The sequence below is a fragment of the Cnephaeus nilssonii genome (assembly GCF_951640355.1).
Source record: "Cnephaeus nilssonii genome assembly, chromosome: X".
NCBI lineage: Eukaryota > Metazoa > Chordata > Mammalia > Chiroptera > Vespertilionidae > Cnephaeus > Cnephaeus nilssonii.
The window spans coordinates 18,594,054-18,617,622 of record NC_137071.1 but is presented as its reverse complement, the minus strand read 5'-3'; the positions used below and the strand labels follow the sequence as shown (position 1 = coordinate 18,617,622).

At 39.3% G+C, this 23,569-nt stretch overlaps 1 protein-coding gene across 4 annotated transcripts in view; it reads left to right on the top strand.

Annotated features, from left to right (window-relative positions):
* Window positions 1-17,676, top strand: part of DMD (dystrophin) — a 2,362,317-nt gene extending 2,344,641 nt beyond the window's left edge. For 2 of the 4 annotated variants that reach the window (XM_079764883.1, XM_079764881.1), the window contains 3 exons: window positions 873-965; window positions 9,637-9,668; window positions 15,210-17,676. In XM_079764883.1, the coding sequence (XP_079621009.1) occupies window positions 873-965; window positions 9,637-9,668; window positions 15,210-15,221 (137 nt within the window). In that variant the 3' untranslated portion in view covers window positions 15,222-17,676. The remainder of the gene's footprint in view (window positions 1-872; window positions 966-9,636; window positions 9,669-15,209) is intronic. The other 2 variants (XM_079764882.1, XM_079764880.1) reach the window with 1 other exon arrangement.
* The last annotated feature ends 5,893 nt before the right edge of the window (window positions 17,677-23,569 follow it).

Genomic DNA, 23,569 nt, shown 5'->3' with positions numbered 1-23,569 from the left:
CCTTCAAAGTTCAAAATAATTTTGTTTATACTTAATAAAATTCTCCCTTACTGAAATGCTGTTTGAGGTATATGTCTTTGACATGTGAATAAACAGAGAACACAGATCAACAAAGCCTACAAGGAAACTCATTCCCTGAGGAAGACCATCTATCCCTACATTTTTTGCCTTCCAAATCACCATTCTCTCCTCACATAAATTCTCAATAATTAAAAGTTTCCCCTTCTTAGCCTCCAAAAACAATATTATGATAAAGTAGTCCCATGTAACAAAGAGGAAAGGAATGTAACTCCCCACTATTCCCCATATCCACAGTTCTTCAAATACTAGTATTAATATTTTATCACCTATATAAGTCACATACAACTTTTATTTCTCCCTGTTACACTGGACTTTAAAGGTACTTCATTTTTGGTTAAATGTCAAAGGAAAAAGTGGTGAAAATACTCAGTGTCTCCACTCCTTTCTTTCTTACCTTCATAAATGCAAGATGTCACAGTCTTATTTTCTTTTGCGTTGAAAAGATACCGCAAGTGTCCAATAATAATTTTTTTATTACAAAGAAAAATGTCTCACATTTGTTAATAGGACACAAGAAACCTATGTGAACTTTATATGAAATTTTAAACAGATGTACAGTTTTCTTCTGCAAAGATAATGACATAGATAAACCCCACATGGAATTCTTCTTCCCTTAAGGAGTTGTTCTCTAATTAGTAAGCTTAAAGGGGTGTTTTTATTTATATTATTTATGAACAAGTGGAAATGAATTTTAATGGATTTTTAGATGCAATCATGGGCCTTTACTCTAGTACTTCTAATTTTTTTCCTTAAGTGTAATTGGCCATTGTTTGTGTTTGCTTTCATTTAAGGTGAGGAAGATCTTCTGAGTCCTCCCCAGGACACAAGCACAGGGTTAGAGGAAGTGATGGAGCAACTCAACAACTCGTTCCCTAGTTCAAGAGGTAAGCTGCACTACCGGGCAGTAACTCAGACTTACTGGAGTTAGGCCACTTATCGGAAATACCCAGCTAGTATGTCCGTTTTCCACGTTTAATAAACACATGCTGACAGAATGCCAATTTGGGATCACCGTGAGAAGATTTTATTTTTAAATGTGAATTTCTGGTTTGGATGAATGAATTTTCTGGTCATAGATTCTGATTAAATTTAAATACCTGTGCAATCTAGATGATTGTAGAAATATGGAATACTAACTTGTATTTCGAAAGTATTTTACTTCCTTGGCACATTACTCTGCAGAGTTCATTATGAGGTAGCTTTTATGTAAGAGCAATTCTGTAACTTTTACAGACGAGGAAACTAGTGCGCTAATGGTGCCTTTGCCAGGGACATACAGTTACTATACAATACAGTGAGTCCAGGACACGTCGGGTATACAGTGGTGGTGGGAACTCTAACTTGCAATTTGATGCCCTTTATATTTAAAAATTGTGTCTTATCCCATCATTTAAATTTAAGTAGATTTAAATTTTTATATACTATTTTGTTACTTTTTTTACTTCCATAGACGGAATACAACCTTCACAAAGAAAGGCATTAACATTATTAATGTCTTTAATTTCTTTCTCCCCATCACTTTGACCTTGTGTACTTCGCCCCTAATTCAAAAATAGCATTTTCCCCCACCGCATTTTCCCTCCAGCCAGTATGAGCTTTAGATGTTTTGCCTCATCCAAGGAGGTACTGTGCTGCTGCTGTTAATTTTTTGGAGTTTTTCTTTAAGTTCACTGCCCTGACGTAAAACAAAGTCACTGACCCACTTCCCTTCAGTGAATAAAAAGAATGGTAGTCATTGCCTGTGAGCAAACAAAGGAAAGCCTGGAGAAGCCAAAGAGGGAATACACAAGGCTTTGTGGCCAGTGATTGGCACCCCTAATGGGCAGCCCAGGAGGGAAGGGCTCCAGAGAATCTGGCTATTTGTTCCTCTCCCTAAGGGCGCTGACGAGGGTGTTTTGAGTCCTACCTTTTTGTTCACTCTCGGTGCACAATGGCCATTTCCTAGCTACTTGATGTATGAGTAAACATAGTGCAGTGCACATTAAAAGCAATAATGTTCTGATAGAGGGTTGCTAAGGAACCGTCAGGGGAAGCTAATTTTAAACATCTGCACCAGCCATCATTCTACCACAGAGCATCTCTGATATGTTGATTCTAACAGATAAAAATCTTATCTGTCTTCCTCCCACCCCACACCCACCACTCTCATCCCCATCCTGACTATCTTAGCTGTCTTCTCTCCCCAGATGCTATGAATCATAATGAGACCATATGCCAATTTGACATAAATCACATGCTTTCACCTTTATCCTGCCAGCTTTTATAAGCACCTACTATGGACCAGTGGAGGGGGTTAGGAATGCAAAGAAGAAATGCTAGGTTCCTTGTCTTCTAGGTGCTCATGGTCAACAGTAGCTGTAGATTTTCAAAGTTCAAATCACAGTGCAGTACTGTTATTGCTGTAATGGAGATGTCTACAACACGATGAATCCTAGAAGCACCCTTTTAGATAAATAGGAGGTTAGCTTCAGACTGAGCAAGTGTCTTCTTCAAAATCACACAGCTACTGGTCAGGCAGGGACTTTGGGCCTCAACATCTCACACACATTCCATGGACCCCAGGCTTTCACTTGAAGGTCATGGACACACTGTCTCATCCCAGCCCCTTAAACTGAAAGCGAGTTACCTGCTCTGTGGGAAGTTAGTGGTTATATGTTGGTGTCCTGGGCATTTCTTTCACATCTAAACAACTAGAGTAGAGCAGAGGAGAGGCCAGAGCAGGGCTCATGGCTCGTTCCCCATAGCAGCCTTTTGTACTGGGTCCCTGATCCATCCTAAGTGTCTTGTAGGTGAAATCCTTGACATCCTCTCCCTGCATCCCCTTGCAGAGTCCTTAAAGCTGGATACCACATGTGTGTGGAAGTAGCCACCTGCAAGACTAGAAATATGCTTCCTCTGCTATGATAGTTGGCAGTTCGCATTTCTGATGCTACTTGTGTGATGTAGATTTACTTGTATGGAAACTTGGGCAACCATTCAGGCCGCCTGCATAGTGTTTACTAAATTAGCACTGTGATCCCCTTTCACGTCCCGCGTGTTTCAGGGTTCCCGTTCAGGTCCAGTTTCTGGAGAAGGCCGCAATCAAAATGAAAAGAGACTGGAAAAGAGTTAATTTGGGTAAATGGGGGGCCAGACAGGAGTCCACCTTTAAGGAGAGGACTACTCACTGCTCTGGCCTTTGCCATCCCTTTTATTGGGGTTCTGAGATACACCCATATCCTTTAGGCAGGAAATTCCAGTAACAGGCAGATTATTTTATCAATAAGGATTTACATGATTATTTGGTGGGGAAGTTGCCTCAGTTACCATTGTCTCAATTAGATAGGGAGTGGTTGGCTCTGACCTTTAGCTTAAAGGTTGACCAGCCTTCCCGGATTCCCTTTAACTACCAAGTGACAATGTTCGGTTTCCGGCAAGCACTTATGGAAGCAATATCGTCCCCTGAGTGCTAATTGGAGTTTCCAAATATGGTATAAGGAGGCTTCATCTGATATCAGTTCCTTTAAGTAAGTTCCTACTTATGCAATAGTACTGTGATGGCCTTCAAGAATTAAATCATTTTCCTGAGGAAAACACGATCAAACAAAAATAATAAGAGAGTAGATAAGGAACTAGATCTGCCTGGTATTTTGTAATGCTATGACCTTGACGTTTTTACTTTTCTTGATACTTCCTGCCAAACTTGGCCTTATTATAGGCCTTTTTGTGATTCTGCACCCAATTCCAGTGGGTGGGGTTTCCCCCACACCAACAACAGGCAATTCTCTGACACCAGCTGGGAATCCTACACTGCAACTCAATTCGGACACTATCTACCTGGAGGTCGCATCACATCCCACAGGTCCAAGGCTCAGTCCTACAAAACTGGACCCCCTCCTTTGGATTACATTAACGTTCTTCTCGAGTGGCTCCCAGAACTCAGCAAAAATGATTTGCTTATTAGATCACCTGTTTATTAGGAAAGCATTTAACTCAGGAACAGCCAGCAGGAAGAGATGCACAGGGCAAGGTATGGGGAAGGGGCATGGAGATTCCAGGTCCTCTAGGCGCTCCACTCTCCCTGAATCTCCATGTGTTCATTAACACAAACGCGGTCCAAACCACATCATTTCAGATTTTTATGGAGGCTTCATGACATAGGTCTCATTGATGAACTCATTGGCCACTGGTGATTGAATCTAATCTTCATTCCCTCTCCTAACCCTGAAGGTCTGGGGGTAAGATTGAAAGTTCCAACCCTCTAATCACAAAGTTGGCTCCCCTGGCAACCAGTCTCCATCTCTAGGTGCTCATTAACATAAAAGGCACCTTGATACTTCTCATCAGAGGAAATTCCAAGGGCTTTAGCATTTCTGTGCCAGGGAAGGACAAAGACCAAATATATATTTCTTATAAGTCACAGCACACTTTCTCTCCCCAAATTCAAAGGATAAAAAGGGTCACTGCAAAAAATATCAATATACTCCCCAAAGTGTATTTTTGTATGTCTTATTTCTAACTAAAAGCATTTCTCATTTTTAAAGAATAGAGAAAATATAAATACATGGCAGGGTTTAATGGGAACATCTTACCAGTTAGTAGGTATGTTAGGCTGATATTAAGCAAAAAATCCTGAGAGTTCTATGTTCTTGGGATTACAGATTCTCCCAAATGGAGGGCCTTGAACAGTGCCTTTAACATCTTTGATGCCCAAAACAGTGGCTTTTGATCTTTTTTTTTTACCATTATCCATAGTAAGAGAAACATTTTACATCTCAAAATGGGGTGAAGCTCTCAAATAAGTTATTTATGTGTATGTATATAAACACATATGTATATACCACACATATACATTTATAGTCACATGTACAGGGTGGGGCAAAAGTGGGTTTACAGTTGTGAGTATGAGAAACATCGAGTTTATTCTTGTAATATTTTCCATATGAACAACTGTAAATCTACTTTTGCCCCACTCTGTATATACAAAGACCAGAAGCAAATGTTTCAAACAGCAGTTCTTACCATACTACATATAATTCACACTATTCCTATGTGTTATCTACTGAAAAATAAACTGCTGCTTGAAAACTACTAAATTGATTTTCTGATCCAGTGTTTTAAAACTATTGACCTAACCAATCTCAGTTTTTCTTACCCAGGTGGATATATTTTTAAAGAAAATGAAATATTAGAATTTTTACCATGCAAATTTCTGCCAAGATCTTGCTAATGCCTTAGAGGATATTGTGCTTTGATTCTAAGCCTGCCATCCATGTTCCCATTGTTGTGTTACAAAAAATGAAGTTCACGGTTACTACAGCTGTTTTGGACAGCTGTTTGAGTAACTCAGAACAGATGTCTGAGCCCGAGGTCTGACATTTAGTGGAAATGTGCTCTTAAATACCACCTCCTGGTTTACTTAACCCTGCTAGATAATTGCCCACAGAGGGAAATACTTCTTTTAAAAAAACAATATTATGTTTTCCATAAATATAAAGTATATAGATAGGGGAGTTACTGTGTAATTTAAATTCACAATTTCTTTGTTACCCTCAGCCACAGTTTTGACTTAGAGGTCAAGTCTTAAAGTATCAGCTAACCTTCATCTTTCATTTTCATTAAAAGTACCTGGAAGCCCAAAGAAGTTAAGTGCCTGGTTCATGGCCATTCAGCAAGTTAAATTAGCCTTCTGATCTTCTCTCAATGGCCTTACTCAACTGTTATCCAAATTAATAAAGGGGTTACATGCGTCTCCGTGTAGTGATAAGCTGATGGTGAAACTGTCCTGCATAATAACCAATATAAACAGCTGGGTGTTCAAGGTGTGAATGGATGCACATTTAGCTTTGTGATTATATCTTTCCTGATTAATCTCTAGATATAGTTAGCTGTTCACAGCCACTTGGGGGATTTGAGTGGCTCAATGTATATTAAACACAAGATGTTAACCAATTTCTATCTAATCTATTTATCTATCTATAATCTGTCCATCTCTATAAAAGTATATGTAGAAGTTGAATTCCACTGTAATAGAAATCATTATCTACTGTAAATACTTTCCAAATCTCCACCATTATTCTTTAGGAACACTACATGGGTAGAATGAACAATAAACATAATTTTAAATTAAACTCTTTAAGTTATTTGCCCATACACATCTGATCATTTAGCAGTCTAACAAAGGTATTTTTATATGCATGCACATTCATCAAAGAAGTGCTTCCCTAGTCAGCAGTATGATATTGGGCTTTCTCAAAATGAGGTGCCACTGTACATAGATTAATGAATGCGAGGATCCAACTTAAGTTCTTAGTACAGTAAGATAATTCAGGAAGCAATTAGCAATACTATGCAGGTATTTCTGCTGCTTGTATAATCTCTTACCTGCTGACCTGTGCCACATAAATTTTATCCCCAACAACCCATAGCAGCCTGTCACTCTCATACTTCCTGTCCCTTCCAAACAAGCCCACATAAATTCTGTGACATGCCTCTAAATTACCAACCCAACAGCTTTGCAAAACCTGCCATCCTTTAAAATTCAAGTCTTATCTGTAATTCTTTAATGGAAGAACAACGTCAAGAACCAGGGCAGAAGCAGGAACCATTTTGTTTCCTTTCTGCCTCCATGAAGGATTTTAACTCTCATTCCTTTACACTCAGGGCCAGCAAACTACAGTCCATGGGTCAGATCCTGGTTTTGTAAATAAAGTTTTATTGGTACAGAGCCATACCCTTTCATTTACATATTGTTTACTGCTGTTTCTCACTATAGTGGCAGAGTAGCTATGGTAGAGCTGAAAGTCACTACAGGGATAGTGTGGCCTGGGAACCTAAAATCTTTACTCTCTGGCCTTTACAGAGAAAGTTTGCCAGTCCCTGCTTTACACTGTTATTTTGTTATCCATTCTAGCTCATTACATACAGCCACAGGCTTAGGTGCTGATCAACTTTGAGCTCATCAAAACTGCATTTGAATTGACTATGCATTTATATCCCTGTTCATCAAAGACCCAGCATGCTTCAATATATTTCAAGTATGACCATTGGAATCTTCTTTTACTTGTATTGAAACAGAAATCCTAAGAAAGGAACTCATTCTAAACTTTCAAACTGGTCAGTGGACTGAGATAAAGAAGCTAATGGTACCCAAAAACTGACATTGAATTAAAGAACTACAACCAATCATCTTACGTTCATTCTGCCTGAGTAAACTCGACTTATCCAGACCTGACCAAGCCCTATATTTAGACTCAGGATGTGCTAGCACATTTCCTTTTTTCTCTTGATTCACTTCCTGACAACATCCCACATTGCCAGATGGACAGCCTAAGTGAATGTCTAAGGCACCTCATTGCCAAAGAATGTATTTATGAAATAAAACTTTGCTCTGGTACTTATATATCTTGATTGATAAATAATTTTCTTCAATATTGCATTTTATCAGTATAGAACTATGCTTAGTACAGTGGAAAACATTTTTTTTTTTAAAGAAAAAGAGGGCAGTCCTTTTGTACTATGCTAATGAGCATATTGCCACCCAATGATGAAGGGGGCTTTTGAAAAAGATCAGGGTTAACAAGGCTCTGGGAGGCTCATTTATATACAATACGGGTTCTGGAGAAATACCTGAAACAAAACCCAAATCATTTGCTGCATATTCGGCAGTGCCCAGTTGATACTGAGCTCTGAATATGGCTTGGTACAGAATGGATAAACATATGCAGCATTTATCATTCTAGTAATCGTAATTACACACTGGAATGAAATCATATTCCTTTCTAACAACATTGTCCTTCATGAAAGTTCTGAACTTTAAAAAATAGACCAGAGAAACAAGCCAGAACAAGTTATCAGCTCTTGTCATCCAAGCTAGAGGGTAGCACACAAGGCCAAGTTGCCTAAAACACCAAAGGACTCATGGCCATGACCTAGTGGCTACCTTTATAATTCACTTCAACCAGCATTTATCAAATACCCACAGTGTCAGGGTGCAAGACAAGGTATTGCGGATAGAGTGGTGGGTAAGCAACATGCGGGCCCTGCCCTTGAGATCATAATCTTATAGGGGAAAGGAATTAATTCTACTATTAGACAGTATAACTATGAAGTACAAAGATTAAAAAAAATAACTTGCTAAAGGAGTCAAAAGGAATGGGTAAGTCATGCTGGCATTCTCTTGAATCATCAAGGATGAAATAAAGTTCTTTTCTTCCCTTTTCCTGCCATTTGGTATGGGCCTACCACTGGGATTCCCCCCACTCCCCACCTGAGGAGCCGGCACCTATTTCTCTCTTTCCTGATTTGAGTAGGGTCATGAACACTTTGATATGAGGATATGGTCAATCAAGCAGTTTTTATACTCTTAAGAGATTTTGGACTCGGGAAAATTCAGAAGGAAGGAAAAGAGGGAGGTAGAGAGGGAAGAAAGTCATACTTAGAAAACCTTTAAATATATACTAGAAGTTTTGAGCCCTAAACTTGAGTTTTGAAAGATTTGTTTTTTAATGGTAGCTCCATAGTTCCTCATTCTAGAGTAGTAGTTCTCAAATTGTTTCAGGGAGTTTTGGTCTTGGAGCTCCTGAGCGTGGTGGGTCGGGGGTGGGGAGGCATGGATCTCTCACAGTTCTGCTTTTATCTGCTATAAATACTGGGATTTCGTAGAAGATTTTTGCTAAAGTCCAAGTTTTAAAACCAATAGTATTTCATTTTTAAGACTCAGGAGCTAAAAGGAAATTGCATGCCCAAGGCATGTAGTATGGTCAGAGGGCTATAATTTTCTGTCCAATTATATTATCATAGAAAAATTCCTCATCAAAACCTGCTTTTTAAAAATAAGTACATATGTATAGATGTGGGATTCTATAAAGCAAATAAGGCCAGTGGGTCTTTAGCCATGGGCTCTCAAGGCTCCTGATACCCGCTGACATGAGGAAGTTGAAGGCGTATTCCTGGCTCGGGCTCTGTGGCTTGCCCATTAGTGGGCTTTATCTCCTTCCCCCTTTTTTCTTTCTTTTCCTCAAATGCCCCCAGTCCCACTATGGGCATGCTCAGCTTCTACCAGGTGGAACAAATTCTCCAAAGAGGATGGAGTCTGTCATCCATGTGATGTTCTGCTTTGCATTTGGGGTGCGGAGTTTGGGCACACAAAGACAACTACTGATTATGTTTCAGTGTGTTGATTGTCAAGTCCAGAGTAAAGAGATTCTGAGACTTTTGACGTTAAGCTCGAGATCCTACAGTTGCTCTTAAAAACAATGTTTGATTTGTCAGATTTCTATGCTGTGCCAGCTTTCATCCAGTTTTCCCACATGACCACCATGGATTCTATAGGTACTATCTCCTGGACCATGTTATCTGTTTACACTGATTTAAGTGTGTGTAAAGGTTATTTGACTGGATGTGTCTTTTGGGGTTTTTTGTTTGTTTGTTTCTATTTTTTTCAGAAGGGAATAAATGAATTGTCATCTCAACATTAGTTTGGTAAAAGAAGCAAATTGGTATGAAACTGTATATATATGCATGATTTTTTCCCCTTTCTGATATCTCTACCTCTTCCTCTCTCTATTATTAAAGGAAGAAATACCCCTGGGAAGCCAATGAGAGAGGTCAGTGAGATTCAGACTCACAGCCATGGCTTCTGTCTGTCTCATCCCGCTTTCTATGTTTGGCGTTTGTGTAAGAATTGTGTGCGTGCACGCGCATGTATGTATTACACATGTCATTGTGTAAGGATGGTAGTCACCTCTCCACTTGCAGCTCATGAGGAACAGTCCTCAAATATTCATTGCCATTGTCATCACCATGACGACAGGACCATGGGTCGGGGGAAGCAGGAATCTCTTTAATGGCAAACCTCTGTAGTCCCTGGGTCAGAAGCCTGCAGTTCATCATCTGTTGCCATTTGCAACACAAACAAAATCTTCAAAATAAACTTAGCCTTGGACATAACTACTTCCAGGACTCTAGCATTTTCTGCCAGTGCATTTGGTTTTGTATTCTTTTGGGATGTCTTCGTTTGTCTTGTTTTCTTTCTTTCTTTTTTTTTTCCCCTGGGTCCCTACACTCTTCCTTTCCCACTTTAGCTAATATTTTTTGAGCACTTACTGTGTTCCAAGCACTGTTCTAAGTACTTGCCATCTTTTTTACTATGTACACTTCATGAGAAGCCTATGAGGTAGATACCCTTATTAACCCCATTTTATAGATAAGGAAACAGAGTAAGTAAAAGGGCAAACTGTGCCCAAGGTGGCAGAGTTTGAATCCAGGCAGTCTCCAGAGCCACACTCTTAACTCTGATGCTTGACTGCCACATTAACATGGTGTTGGAAAGGCTTGTGTCATCTCTACTTGCCCCTTAGAGAATGCTTATTTTTTATTTGGCATTTGGAGCCAGATAGAATGTTAACCAATTAGAGGTAAAAAATAAATGTTGGGAGTCTTAAGAGTTGTTGTTTTTTTTTTATGCCTCTTTTGGTGTTAAAAGGGGTAGGATATGGCATTATCACTGTATGTGGTTTGGGGTTTTACAGTGAAAGCTGCTTCATACTTCTATTCTACCAGAAATATTACCTAGACATTGAATTACCTAATCAAATGACGATTGGATGACAAAGTGTTGAGTGACAGCCCAAGTGAAGTAAAATTGTCTTTACCAAGAGTTTAGTGCAACGGATGTGAGAAGGAAAACCCTCTCACATGGCAATAGCATGTACTCATCTAGGAGGCAGACTGGATGGGTGGAGAGTCCTCATAAGAGAAGGTTTTGGATCCTTAGCAATAGGATGGACAAGAGTAGCCACTCATTCGTTTAAATATAAGGAGTCATACTGGGAATTCTGCCAACACCAGGCCATGCAAGCCTAATAACTAAAGGATAATTGAATGATCCTTCAGTGTGTCTATACCAGTGCTCCGTCCACGGCTTGGGGCGGTGGGCTCCCAGGGAGTGGTAGGCTGGGAGGAGAAACTGAGGACACCTGAATAGGTAAAGCATTGAATGCTCCTGACGGTCTGCCTGGCTCACATACTTCTTATGTGAGACCTCCTGGGTTCATTCTTATGGTAAGTGCTCCTTAACATTTATTTGAACTTGTAAAAAGTTGCACCATAATCTTGACCACCCTGAACATGTTTCTCTCATGAATGAATTTTAGAAAAGGCCAGCACATATAATTGAAGTCATATAGGCATTTGGAAACGTTACTACCTGAGGCACATGATAATCGATCAAGTTTCCAGAAAGCCAGAGAACCAAAATAATAGTGATGTTTTTAATGCTATGAAAATACCCCAAATGTATAGTAGACCAGCTCTTCCCCCCGCCCCAAAGATTAAATTATAGAAAAGGAAAGATAAGCAGATTTCACTGCAGTATTCTGGCTTTGCTTTGGCCATTTATTTGGGCATTATATTTTTAAAAAATAGACTGCCAGATTGCTATTGAGGTCTTGGCTCACTGCCAGAAAGTCTCAATTCCAATCACTGCGGAAAATAACTCCCTCAGGCAGCAGTAGCGTGTGAGACTGGATGTGTCGCAGTTAGCGCCAACTTGGAAAAACATACCACTGCCCTAATGTTCAACGCATGGTGCCTTTGTGTTCAACAATCCTTGCATTAAAATGGATTAAATTAATACTTTCTACAGATGTATTTTTGTGTCAGCTTGTTCCTGACACTGATTATAGATGCCTGAATCCTGCCTGCTTTTCAGTGCCTTTCGTGCTCATAATATAAGATTTTAATTTTGACTTTAGGAATACCTGTCATGTAAAATGAATGACCTCTCTAATGTTCTGCTTTATACACTGGACAATAGAACCAGAGTACAACTCTATTTTCTGTGTCCATAGCAGAGTGCAGTTTTATGCCTCCAATGGATTGAGATATATGATTCTTTGAGGCAATATTTTGTCAAAGATATATTTCTTTTCTGGCTCTAATGAAAACATTCATGAAAAACATTGGAATCACTATTCTGGTGAAACAGGTATTTGAAAATAAAGTGACCAAAGGCATAATGTAGATATGGTGAGGTGACTGAACACCATTTTTCTAGCATAGGGACAGCCATGAGGTCATTCAGTGAACATGAACAGGCTAGACAGGTTTAAAGGCCACCTACCATTTTGTGGGCGTGTGTATGGTATAGTAAGAATAATGAAGAGTAATTTACCAGGTAACTTTTTCAATAGCAGATGTACCTAGAATTCATGCCTTTTGAGAGACACAAGAGTTTTCTGTTCGGGTAGTAACTGATCACCATTTCAAGGAGCACAAGCACCACTTGGTTATATACAGTAAGTCCTCACTTAGCATCATCAGTAGGTTCTTGGCTTTAAGTGAAATTACATATGATGAAACCACTTTTGCCATAGGCTCATTGATATAAACAAGAGTTGGGTTCCTACGACAGCTCATCAATGTTATAACGAAACAACGGTGAACAAAATGTTATTCAAGGACCTGCTGTAATCTAGAAATGCATTTACTTGTCTTTATTATCTTTAGAACTGCAATCCACATCCCCTAGCAAACAATCTAAAATAGGCATGTTTTGATTATTATCAATAAGCCAATGGGAAAAAATGAATTCTTGCCTGTTTTATGTTTATAACATATTTTTTTATCTACAAGGTGGACTGACTATATGTGGGTAATGAGAAATAGTTGGAATTCTATTCAGATATCAAGTTGGAAGGGTCTTGAGTTTTGTTTTTACTGGCTTCACTAATTGCTGTTAAGATGGCAAGTAATTAAGAATGTACAGTTAGCCCATCCATTTTCAATTATGCATGAATAATTGCGATTTCCCAGGATTGCACGGCAGTCAAAAATAGATACAAGGGAAGCCCTCTAACCTAATGGCATCAGTTATATATTGTGCTCTAAGCTCAAAAGGACTCACTGTCTTCCTGTGGTTATTGATGGTTTAGAAAATCCAATGACTATTTCAGTTCCACTGAAGGCTGCCAAACACTTGGCCCGCTCTATAAGTAGGACATATGTTTTGTTAAAAGTTTTTATGTTTGTAATCTCAACCAAAATCCATAGTGATTTTTTAAAAATATAATTAGTTCTCACAGAAACTCTTTGCACTGATAAGTTCAAAGAGATTTATATAAACTTGATCACCTTTTAATGGCTGAATGGCATTACAGTTTCAATAAGTCTTAGTTTGATCTGGTGCCATCACTGTGTAAGTGCGGCCTATGAATACTCTCCAGATCCTCTCTCTCATATATAAAAACGACATCTCTTGAAATAAATATTAGAACAGAATACCTGTCCTAGTCTATCTTTAATTTTTATAGAGATTTTAACAATTACTATGGCAATCTGTAAAGTTGATACATGGCAAGGTAGTAATAGCCTAGTAAAGCATTTTTCATTTCAAAGGCAGTACTTGAATAGTGAAATGACTTACTGATGTCCAAGTATTAAAATAAGCCATATAAAAATATGGTACTTACATGAAAAGTCAAGCCATACAGTATGTCTCAAATCATTTTACTCTAGATCGGAATTTTGCCACAAAGTACCCAGGGATATTGTGCTGCCTCTGTGTTCTGTGCTGGGGGATTAATGCTAGGTCATGTCACATTGTTATTAAAAGGTGATTCTGATAGTTAACCCTCATTTAGGAGATCAAAACTCAACTCACAGGACACCCAAATCCATGCTAAACATGTGGGTCATATTATAATTGAGCTCTAGAGTAATTTGGAATGGAAAGTGATTTTTATTTTGAAGCTTTCTAATTCAAACATTAATAGTGTACAGAAAGGTCCCATCAAGAGTTCCTTTTTCAACCCAAATAAAAGCAGAAAAGTCACCTCCACCATAGCCTTAGATCCCAAGAAACTAGAAACAGCCATCAGAAAGGATATATGCACCCCTATGTTCATAGCAGCACAATTCACCATAGCTAAGATTTGGAAACAGCCTAAGTGCCCATCAGCAGATGAGTGCATTAAAAAACTGTGGTACATCTACACAATGGAATACTACACTGCTGTAAAAAAGAAGGAATTCTTACCATTTGCAACAGCATGGATGGAACTGGAGAGCATCATGCTAAGCGAAATAAGCCAGTCAGAGAAAGATAAATAACACATGATCTCACTCATTTGTGGAATATAATGAACAACATAAACTGATGAACAAAAACAGATCCAGAGACAGAGAAGCATAGATCAGACCATCAAACCTCAGAGGGAAGGTAGGGGAGGTTGAGGTAAGGGGGAGAGACCAACCAAAGGACTTGTATGCATGCATATAAGCCTAACCAATGGACACAGACACCAGGGGAGTGAGGGCATGATTGGGGGGATGGGGAGGGCAATGGGGGGATAAGGACACATGTAATTCCTTAATCAATAAAGAGAGAGAGAAAAAAGAAGTGAGCCAACAGCTTGAAACAGCGTTGAAATGAAGATCTCATGTCGTGGTGATGGTAGTAGTGATGATAACGGTGATGGCCATAGAGTGGCAATGGTGGCAGTGGTAGTGGTGATAGTTATGGTGATGGTTGTTTGATAGTAAAAAAAAAAAAAAATCTAGTACTAGGAAAGGGTGAAATATTCCTGTGATGAGGGGAATCTTGTGCTTACCCATGGAATCCTTTTTTTAAACATATACTTTTATTGATTTCAGGGAGGAAGGGAGAAGGAAAGAGAGATAGAAGCATCAGTGATTAGAGAAAATCATTGATCAGCTGCCTCCTGCACGCCCCCTACTGGGGATCAAGCCTGCAACCCAGGCATCTGCCCTTGACTGGAATCGAACCTGGGACCATTCAGTCCATAGGCCGATGCTCTATCCACTGAGCCAAACCAGCTAGGGCAGCCATGGAATCCTTTTGCTCTATATTGAGAAGATGAGTGCGGTCTTCGATATTTTTCTACTCAAATGGCAACAGTAGCCTGATCCAATATTCAGCTAATACTAACAATGTGAAATGGCTTCATTAACAAGGCTTTGCTTCTTCCTGGAAACTGGTGGAAATCCAACCCTGTTGTATATACCCTCAATGCAGCTTCTGTGTTGTCCTCACCAAGAAATGGGGAATGGTTTCCCAGATGGCAAAGAGCTGGGGGGTGATGCCTGCACCTGTGTGAAGTCTCTCTCTCTCTCTCTTTGTTTTCCAGGACACAATGTAGGAAGCCTTTTCCACTTGGCAGATGATTTGGGCCGAGCGATGGAGTCCTTAGTTTCAGTCATGACAGATGAAGAAGGGGCAGAATAAATGTTTTACAACTCCTGATTCCCGCATGGTTTTTATAATATTCATACAACAAAGAGGATTAGACAGTAAGAGTTTACAAGAAAAAAAAATCTATATTTTTGTGAAGGGTAGTGGTACTATACTGTAGATTTCAGTAGTTTCTAAGTCTGTTATTGTTTTGTTAACAATGGCAGGTTTTACACGTCTATGCAATTGTACAAAAAAAGTTATAAGAAAACTACATGTAAAATCTTGATAGTTCAATAACTTGCCATTTCTTTATATGGAACGCATTTTGGGTTGTTTAAAAATTTATAACAGTTATACAGAAAGATTGTAAACTAAAGTGTGCTTTATTTAAAAAAAAAGTTGTTTATAAAAACCCCTAAAAACAAACACACACACACACACACACACACACACACACACACACACACACACAAACTTTGAGGCAGTACATTGTTTTGCTTCCTTTTAGTGTGATATCCATATGAAACTCATGGCTTTTTTTTTCTTGCATATTGAGATAAGACTTCCTCTGACACTACCAAATGACTGCTTCACATTGCTCTCTTGAGCGTTGTTGACTGAGTGGAACGGGCTGTGGGTTTCCGTTGTACACATCTATATGTCTATAAGTATGCGGATACTATAGGTATATAGGTAAATCGATAGGAATTTCTAGAGACCTTTTAAATTTCTTGTTCAAATGTTCCTGCCACTTGCTAATGGCAAGAAATTGCTTCTGGTCATTCAGCTTACCTGCTCGGTCTAGAATGGCTTTCCTGGAGCCTGAAGGCAGAAGGAAACGACCACACTAAAACATTGTCTGGGGCTCCAGATGTTTCTCATTTGGAACTTTCCACTGACAACTAGAGTATTGCATTTTTTTTGAAAAGGAACATGTGAATGAGTACACAGGACTTATTATGTCAGAATAATGCATTGGTTGATATATACAGCTTCCTGCTGTTGGCAATGCCACAATTTAGACTTCATGGTGCTTCAGTGGAAGTCAGAGCATCAGAAGGCATTTTAAACGCCCAGAGACGAGGAGGGCTCTGGGTTCTCAGCTGATCCCTCTGAGGGAGTAGGCAGGCCACTCTTGAAGTAAAGGATTGGGTGAATCTTCATAACCATACATAGAAATCTGTATAATTACAACTAAATGATTCTCTTCTCGCAAACAGCAGTGGGTGTTTTGGTTCTTTTCCTTTTTGTTTTAAGCTTTTTTTTTCTCTGATTGCAGTGAGTTTTAAATGCCATAGGACTTAATTTAAGATAACCCTTGGAAAAATGTAAGACAGTAGCCCCATCACACTGTGACACTGTTAAATATCCACCCAGAAGTTCGTGAACTATGCTTCTCTCCTTTGCATTTCTCTAAGTGGGGACGAGGATAGATGCAGATGTTCCAGAAGGCACTGCAATCCCCTTTGGGTGGATTAAGCAAGTTAAATATATAAACAAACAAACATTGTTCAAAAAGAGGAGAAAAACTCAAGAGGACTAGCTGGTAGGAAAAAGCTTTACTCTTTCATCTTATTAGTCTTTGATTTAAAAAAAAATATTCAATAGAAAGCACCATGTGACCTATTATTTTGCAAATCTGTTACCTCTTACATCAAATGTAATTAACTTTTGGAGTGTGGGTTTTGTCCCTTATTTTATTATGATAATTAGCATCAAACATGGCTTCTCATGCTATTTCTACCTCACTTTGGTTTTGGGGTGTTCCTAATAATTGTGCACACCTGATTTCACAGCTTCACCACTTGTCCATTGTATGAACATTTCCCCCCATTTTCTTTCTTCCTTTATAATTTCCAAAAGAAAACCCAAAGCTCTAAGGTAACAAATTACATTAATATTTGGTTTTAGTCTTGCATTTTTCCTTTATGTAACGCTGGACTTTTTCTTTAAGAATTTTTTTTTAACCACGATTTAAAACAAGGGGTTACTTTACTTCCTACTAAGAAGTTTAAGTTTCATTCTAAAATCAAAGATAGAGTGAGTGCATAATTTTGTTTTAATCTTTTTGTTTTATCTTTTAGACATTAGTTCTGGAGTGAGTCTGGCAAAATATATGAATAAAAAGTGAGAGCTTTATTGCTATGTTTTAAGCATAATTTGGACATTATTTCGTGTTCTGTATAACCACTGAGTGTTAAACTAAATCATAATCAATGTAACTGAAGCATAAACATCACATGGCATGTTATGTCATTGTTTTCAGGTACTGGGTTCTTACTTGAGTATCATAATACATTGTGTTTTAACACCAACACTGTAACATTTACTAATTATTTTTTTAAACTTCAGTTTTACTGCATTTTCACAACATATCAGACTTCACCAAATATATGCCTTACTATTGTATTATATTACTGCTTTACTGTGTATCTCAATAAAGCACGCAGTTATGTTACAAAAAAGTGTTGATTGGCCTGCTATATTTTGTTTTTACTTTTACATTTTTATTGATTTCAGAGAGGGAGAGAGAGAAGCATCAATGATGAATCATTGATCAGCTGTTTCCTGCACACCCCCTACTGGGGATCAAACCCACAACCCAGACACATGTCCTGACCAGGAACCAAACTGTGACCTGGTTCACAGATCAATGCTCAACCACTGAGCTACACCAGCCAGGCTAATTTAGTTATTTAATTTTAAATAGGTCATTCATGCATACAGTTGAAAAATGCAAAATCTAGAAGGCAAACAGTGAAAAGACCCTGCCAGCCTGTTCCTAGATCATCCTCACTGCCCTCAGAGTAAATATTATTATTAAATTTCTTATGTATCCTCCCAAAGTATCTTTCTTACAAACATGTATTCCTCCTTTTCCCTTTCATTACACGGAATATAGCATTCTATTTATATACCTTGCTTTTTTAAACTTAAGAATGGATTCAAGAGGTCCATTCTTAATGATATTAAAATGAATCTTTCCAATGCAATATATAAAATGCTTTCTCGCTTTTTATAGCTGCATAATACTCCACTGTATGTGGGATATTATTTAAGCAGTCCCCTTCGGTGGGATATGTGGGTTGTTTTCAGTCTTTTGCTATAACAAAAATACTGCACATCTCTCATTTCTTATTTGACTTGTGTGAAAAGATAGGACACATTCCCAGAAGTGAGATTTCTGGATCAAAGGTGACAAGCATTTACAGCTTTGGAGATCATTTTTGTGCAGCAACTGTCCTAGCATTTATTTTCTTGTGTTAGTAATAACAAGTATAAGAATTAACCAGTTTGCAGTTTACACTTTGCTTCTTGAGAATTTCATGCCACTTCTATTGTTCATGGTACCGGACTTAAGGGGACGTCTGAGTAGCAGGAGTCTAACCTAAAAGGTTGCTGCAGAACTGTTCTGGGGAGGATACCTCTATCATACATAGTCATGACCACTACCAGAGGTAGATTTCCCTCATCTCTGTCCTGCTTCACTTCTGCTCTAGCTGCAAGGGAGGCTAGGAAATGAGTAGCAATGTCAGCGTCTCTAGCAAGAGGTTGTCTTTGTCTCCCACCAAGATTCATGGTGAGGAGTTCCCCAACAGGGTTCAGATGCTAGGCATTCAAAGAAATTACAAAAGTTCACTAGCTTCAGCCTATTCTAATGATTTTGGAAATAACAGATGGTTGAGCTCATTAAGAATGATGTTAAGTGAGTGTGACATCTCTGACGAATCGCGAAGTTTTTGAGGGTGGAGTGATAATGCCAACTTAAGTGACTATTACATTGAAAGACTGCCCTTGAAGTCCATATATGCCAAGATTAATTTTTATCCTAATTATTTTTAATATACATTTACTGATTTCAGAGAGGGAGAGAGATATAGAAGCATCCATGATAAGAGAGAATCATGGATTGGTTGTCTCCTACATGCCCCCGACTGGGGATCGAGCCCACAAGCCAGGCATGTGCCCTGTCGGGGAATCGAACCATAACCTTCTGGTTCATGGGTTGACACTCAACTGCTGAGCCATGTCAGCTGGGCAGTTTTTATCCTATTTACAGGACTACATCATTTATCCTTCCTGCCATTCCCCAAACCAGCCTTTGGTTGAAATACCAGACTGGCTGTTTTGATGGCATTCAACTAGGGAACTGAGGACATTTTAAAACTTCACCATGTCTAAGACAACTGTGTGTAGAGGACTCCAAGGAGGGCATTTGGCTTTCTGTTCACACCTGGCACAGGCTGGAGGGGAGGGAATTATTTCAGTTAAAAATTAAAATGGATCAAGCTGGTGCAGATTGTGCACCAGCAAGCAAAATGTGTTCTGGGGAGAAAGCATCAAAACTAATGGATGTGTTCTGTGGAGCTGTGGTGGGATTTCCCTGCATTTGTAATGCTCTCATGGAATGAATACAAAGGCAGCATTGGCACACTTGCAAAGACTTTGCCCTCAAATTATGTGTAGGAAGGACATGAATTGAATCCTTTCCCACAGTAGCAAAGCCACTAGAGTAGGAACTACAAACATAGTATTCTCCATTGCTCCTTGGCCTTCAGAGTGCTGTGAGCTCATGGACTTATTTGATGAGAGCAGCAGCATGCCAGACTTTCCATAAGTAATGTGTGAGTGTGTGAAGTTTGCAGGTGTATGAGAGTGGCTTTTGTGTACGGAAGAGATTATCTACAGTAACTTGAGGCTTAAATTCTATACATCTATGCATACATACATACACGTGTGCATATACACTGAGTGGCCAGATTATTATGATCTCTGAATGCATAATAATCTGGCCACTCAGTGTATATCCTATATAATAAAAGGCTAATAAGCAAATTTTCCCCTTGACCAGGAGTTCGACCAGCAGACAGGCCGGCCAACAGCCCATGTTCCCTCCCCCTGGCCAGGCTGGTTGGACCCCACCCATGCACGAATTCATGCACTGAGCGTTCAGAGATCATAATAATCTGACCACTCAGTGTATGTCTATATACAGGATAAATTTTAACTTTTTATTTTGAAATACCTTAAACATAGAGAAAAGTTGCGAGAATAGCACAAAGAACCCCCATATACCCTTTACCCAGATTCAACAATTGTTTCTATTTCTCACTCTTGCTCTCTCTCTCAACAGTCTGTTTTCTCCCTGAACCATCTTGACAGTAAGTTTTAGACATTGTGCCCTTTTACACTTAAATACTTCATATACATTTCCTAAGAACTAGGACATTCTCTTACATGATGGCATTACCAACATCAAAATAAAGAAATTTAACATTATACAAAAGTGTCATCCACACAACCCACATTTAAATGTCAATTGTGCAGTGATTTTTCAAAAGTTATATGTTTTCCTGGGCTGGTCTAGAATCTAATTCATGATCCCATGACACTTAGTCATATCTCTTTAATCTCCTTTGACCAAGAACAGTTTCTCTGTGTTTCTTTGTCTTTAAAGACCTTGACATTTTTTCAGAGTACAAGGCAGCTGCTTTGTACAACATGCCTCAATTTGGGTTTGATATGACCTCATTATTAGATTCATGGAATGTGTTTTTGGCAAGAATGTGACACAAGCGATGGTGGGTCCTCAGCACATGATAGCAGGAGGAATGTGAAGACAGTCTGTCCCATTCTTGGTGATGTCAACTTTGATCACTTGGCAAAGGCAGTTAAGTTTCTCTAATTTTAATATATTTTAAACCCTAATTATTCTTAATCCTCTGGGTTCCACTTAGAAATCTTATTGTCTTCATATGTATAATGTAGATGATTTGTATAACGTAACAGTCACTTTCTAAGAGTTCTAGTTCAAGATGGCAACATAGGAAGCTCCTGAACTCACCTCCTCCCACAGGCACATTGGCTCTACAGCTACATACAGAACAATTCTTTCTGAAAGAAACCCAGAAAGTATCTGAGTGACTCCTACACATATTGAGCAAATAAGGAAAAAAAAATACCCATGTTGAAATGGATAGAAGAGGTTGAGACAAAATATTACCATAAACCCCATCCCTGTCATGCAACACACAACCAGGAGAGAACTCACAACTCCTGAAACTGAACACAGGTCTGGCTACCTGCCACAATGAAAGCCAAACTCATGAGTAAGGTGCTAGTAAGAAAGAAAGAGGTTTATTCAAGTGCCAGCCACTTGAGAAGATGGTGGACTCTCTTCCCAAAGCCTATCTTTTTTTTTTAATCCTTGTATCATTATTTATTTATTTATTATTTATATTGTTGAAAGTATTACAGATATCCCTTTTTATTCCCTATTGACCCCTTCTAGCTCACACCTCTCCCCAGCCCCAGGCCTTCACCACACTATTGCCTGTGTCCAGGGGTTATGCATATATGCATGTAAATCCTTTGGTTAATCTCTTCCCACCCACCCACCCCCACCTTCCCTCTGAGATTCTAGCCCATCTTAACATATCAGTGCAGGCAAGGGTTTTTTCAGGAGGGAGAGAGAAAGCTGAACATGCAAGTTCTAGTTTTGAGAGAAAAATCATGTTAGAATAACAAGCTAGGTTTAACCTTTACTAAGATTAACATGGGTAGTTTTACATAAATTATTTTATAAGCTTACTTTGTTGGTAAATTCTTATTTTAGTTCTATTCTATGGCTAGTTAGACTTATATAAGTAGTATATCACATTCATTCCCCATAACACTCCCAAGTTCTCCCTGAGGAATGAAGGGTTTGGACCCCATATATGATATTTCAACTTTTAAGATTTCCACCAGAGACATGGGCCCCGAAAACATGTAGCTTTGAAAGCTAACAAGGCTTGTGTCCACGAGACCACACAGAGATGGCAATGCTCATTCTTTCCTTGCAAGAAGCCTATTTGCTTATCTTAATAGCTACAGGGCAGACTTCTACTCTAACATACATCTAGGGGCCAACTGCAATACTCCCCAGAGACCCCAGAAAACCCAGAGGATGCTGGATATCATCTTTGTGCTCTCTCTCTGCCTCACTCCAGTTCACTAGTTTATCTCTCAGAACAGAGCGTTTGCACAGGTCTGATGCCCTGGGAATGCCCCTGAACACCTGACTCAGGGAACCATTCTTAGCTGGCTATCCCCGCCCCCCCAGGCACAGTGCAGTGCACTATACAGAAACACCCATCTCCAGTCTTCTCATAAAAGAGAGGATCCAGCTTCCAATCAGCCTGCATCTAGGTGCTGACTGAGATGCTCCCCTTGGGACACTGATAGATCTTGGCACACCCTCAGCTACTGGGAGCCACTGAGAATAAAGAAGACTGCTTAGACAGGCAAAAAGGTTTGAGAGATAACTTAGAGCTGGGTAGATTGAACCAGTAAGATTCATCTGCTACATGAGATCACTCCTTTAATATCACACTTTCATCAATGGATAAGCCATCCAGTCAGAAAATCAATAAGGAACATTGAACTTAACACATTACGACAGAAGGACTTAGACATTTACAAACATTCCATCCAAAAGCAGCAGAGTCTTCTGTAATGCATCATGTCTAAAACTTCCTTTATTTTTCTCGCTAATTGCCCTGGTTGGTGTAGCTGAGTTGGAGCTTTGTCTTGTGCACTGAACGGTTGCCAGTTCGATTCCAAGTCAGACCAATGCCCAGGTTGTAGGTTTGGTCCCCAGTTGGGGCACATATCAGAGGCAGCCAATTGATGTTTTCTCTCTCCTCTCTCTCTCTCTCTCTCTCTCTCTCTCTCTCTCTCCCCCCCCCCTCCATGTCCTCAGATTAATATTAAAAAAGGAAAACCTGACTTCTGTATATATGTGCTACATTTAAAAGGCAGTTCTCTGGACCATTGGGAATAGAGCCTGCCCACAGCCTTGGGCAGTGTCCTCCCTGCTACTATCCAAAATGTTCCCAACCCCAATCTTTAATGGCAACTCCATCCTTCCAGTTGTACAGGCCGAAAACCTTGAAGTCACATATGAATCTTCCTTTTCTTCATACTCACATCTATTCCATCAGCAAGTTCTGTTGGCCCTCCCTTCAAGATATATCTAGAATCTGGCCACTTTCCCCATCTCTGCTTTCACTGCTCTGAGACATCATAATCATGTTTCTGAATCATGACAATAGCCTTCAGCTGGTCTCCCAACTGCCACCCTTCCCTCCTTTAGTCTGAGCTCAAGCTAAGGTAATACTGTTAAGGTATAATCAGATCTGGTCAGTCCTTTGGCTTAAAACCCACCAACAGCTCTCCACCCCAGAGTAAAAGCCAGACTCCTTGTAGCATTCTACAGGATCTATACAATCTCACCCGTACTTCCCTGTCTTTATCCCTCCTACCCTTCTC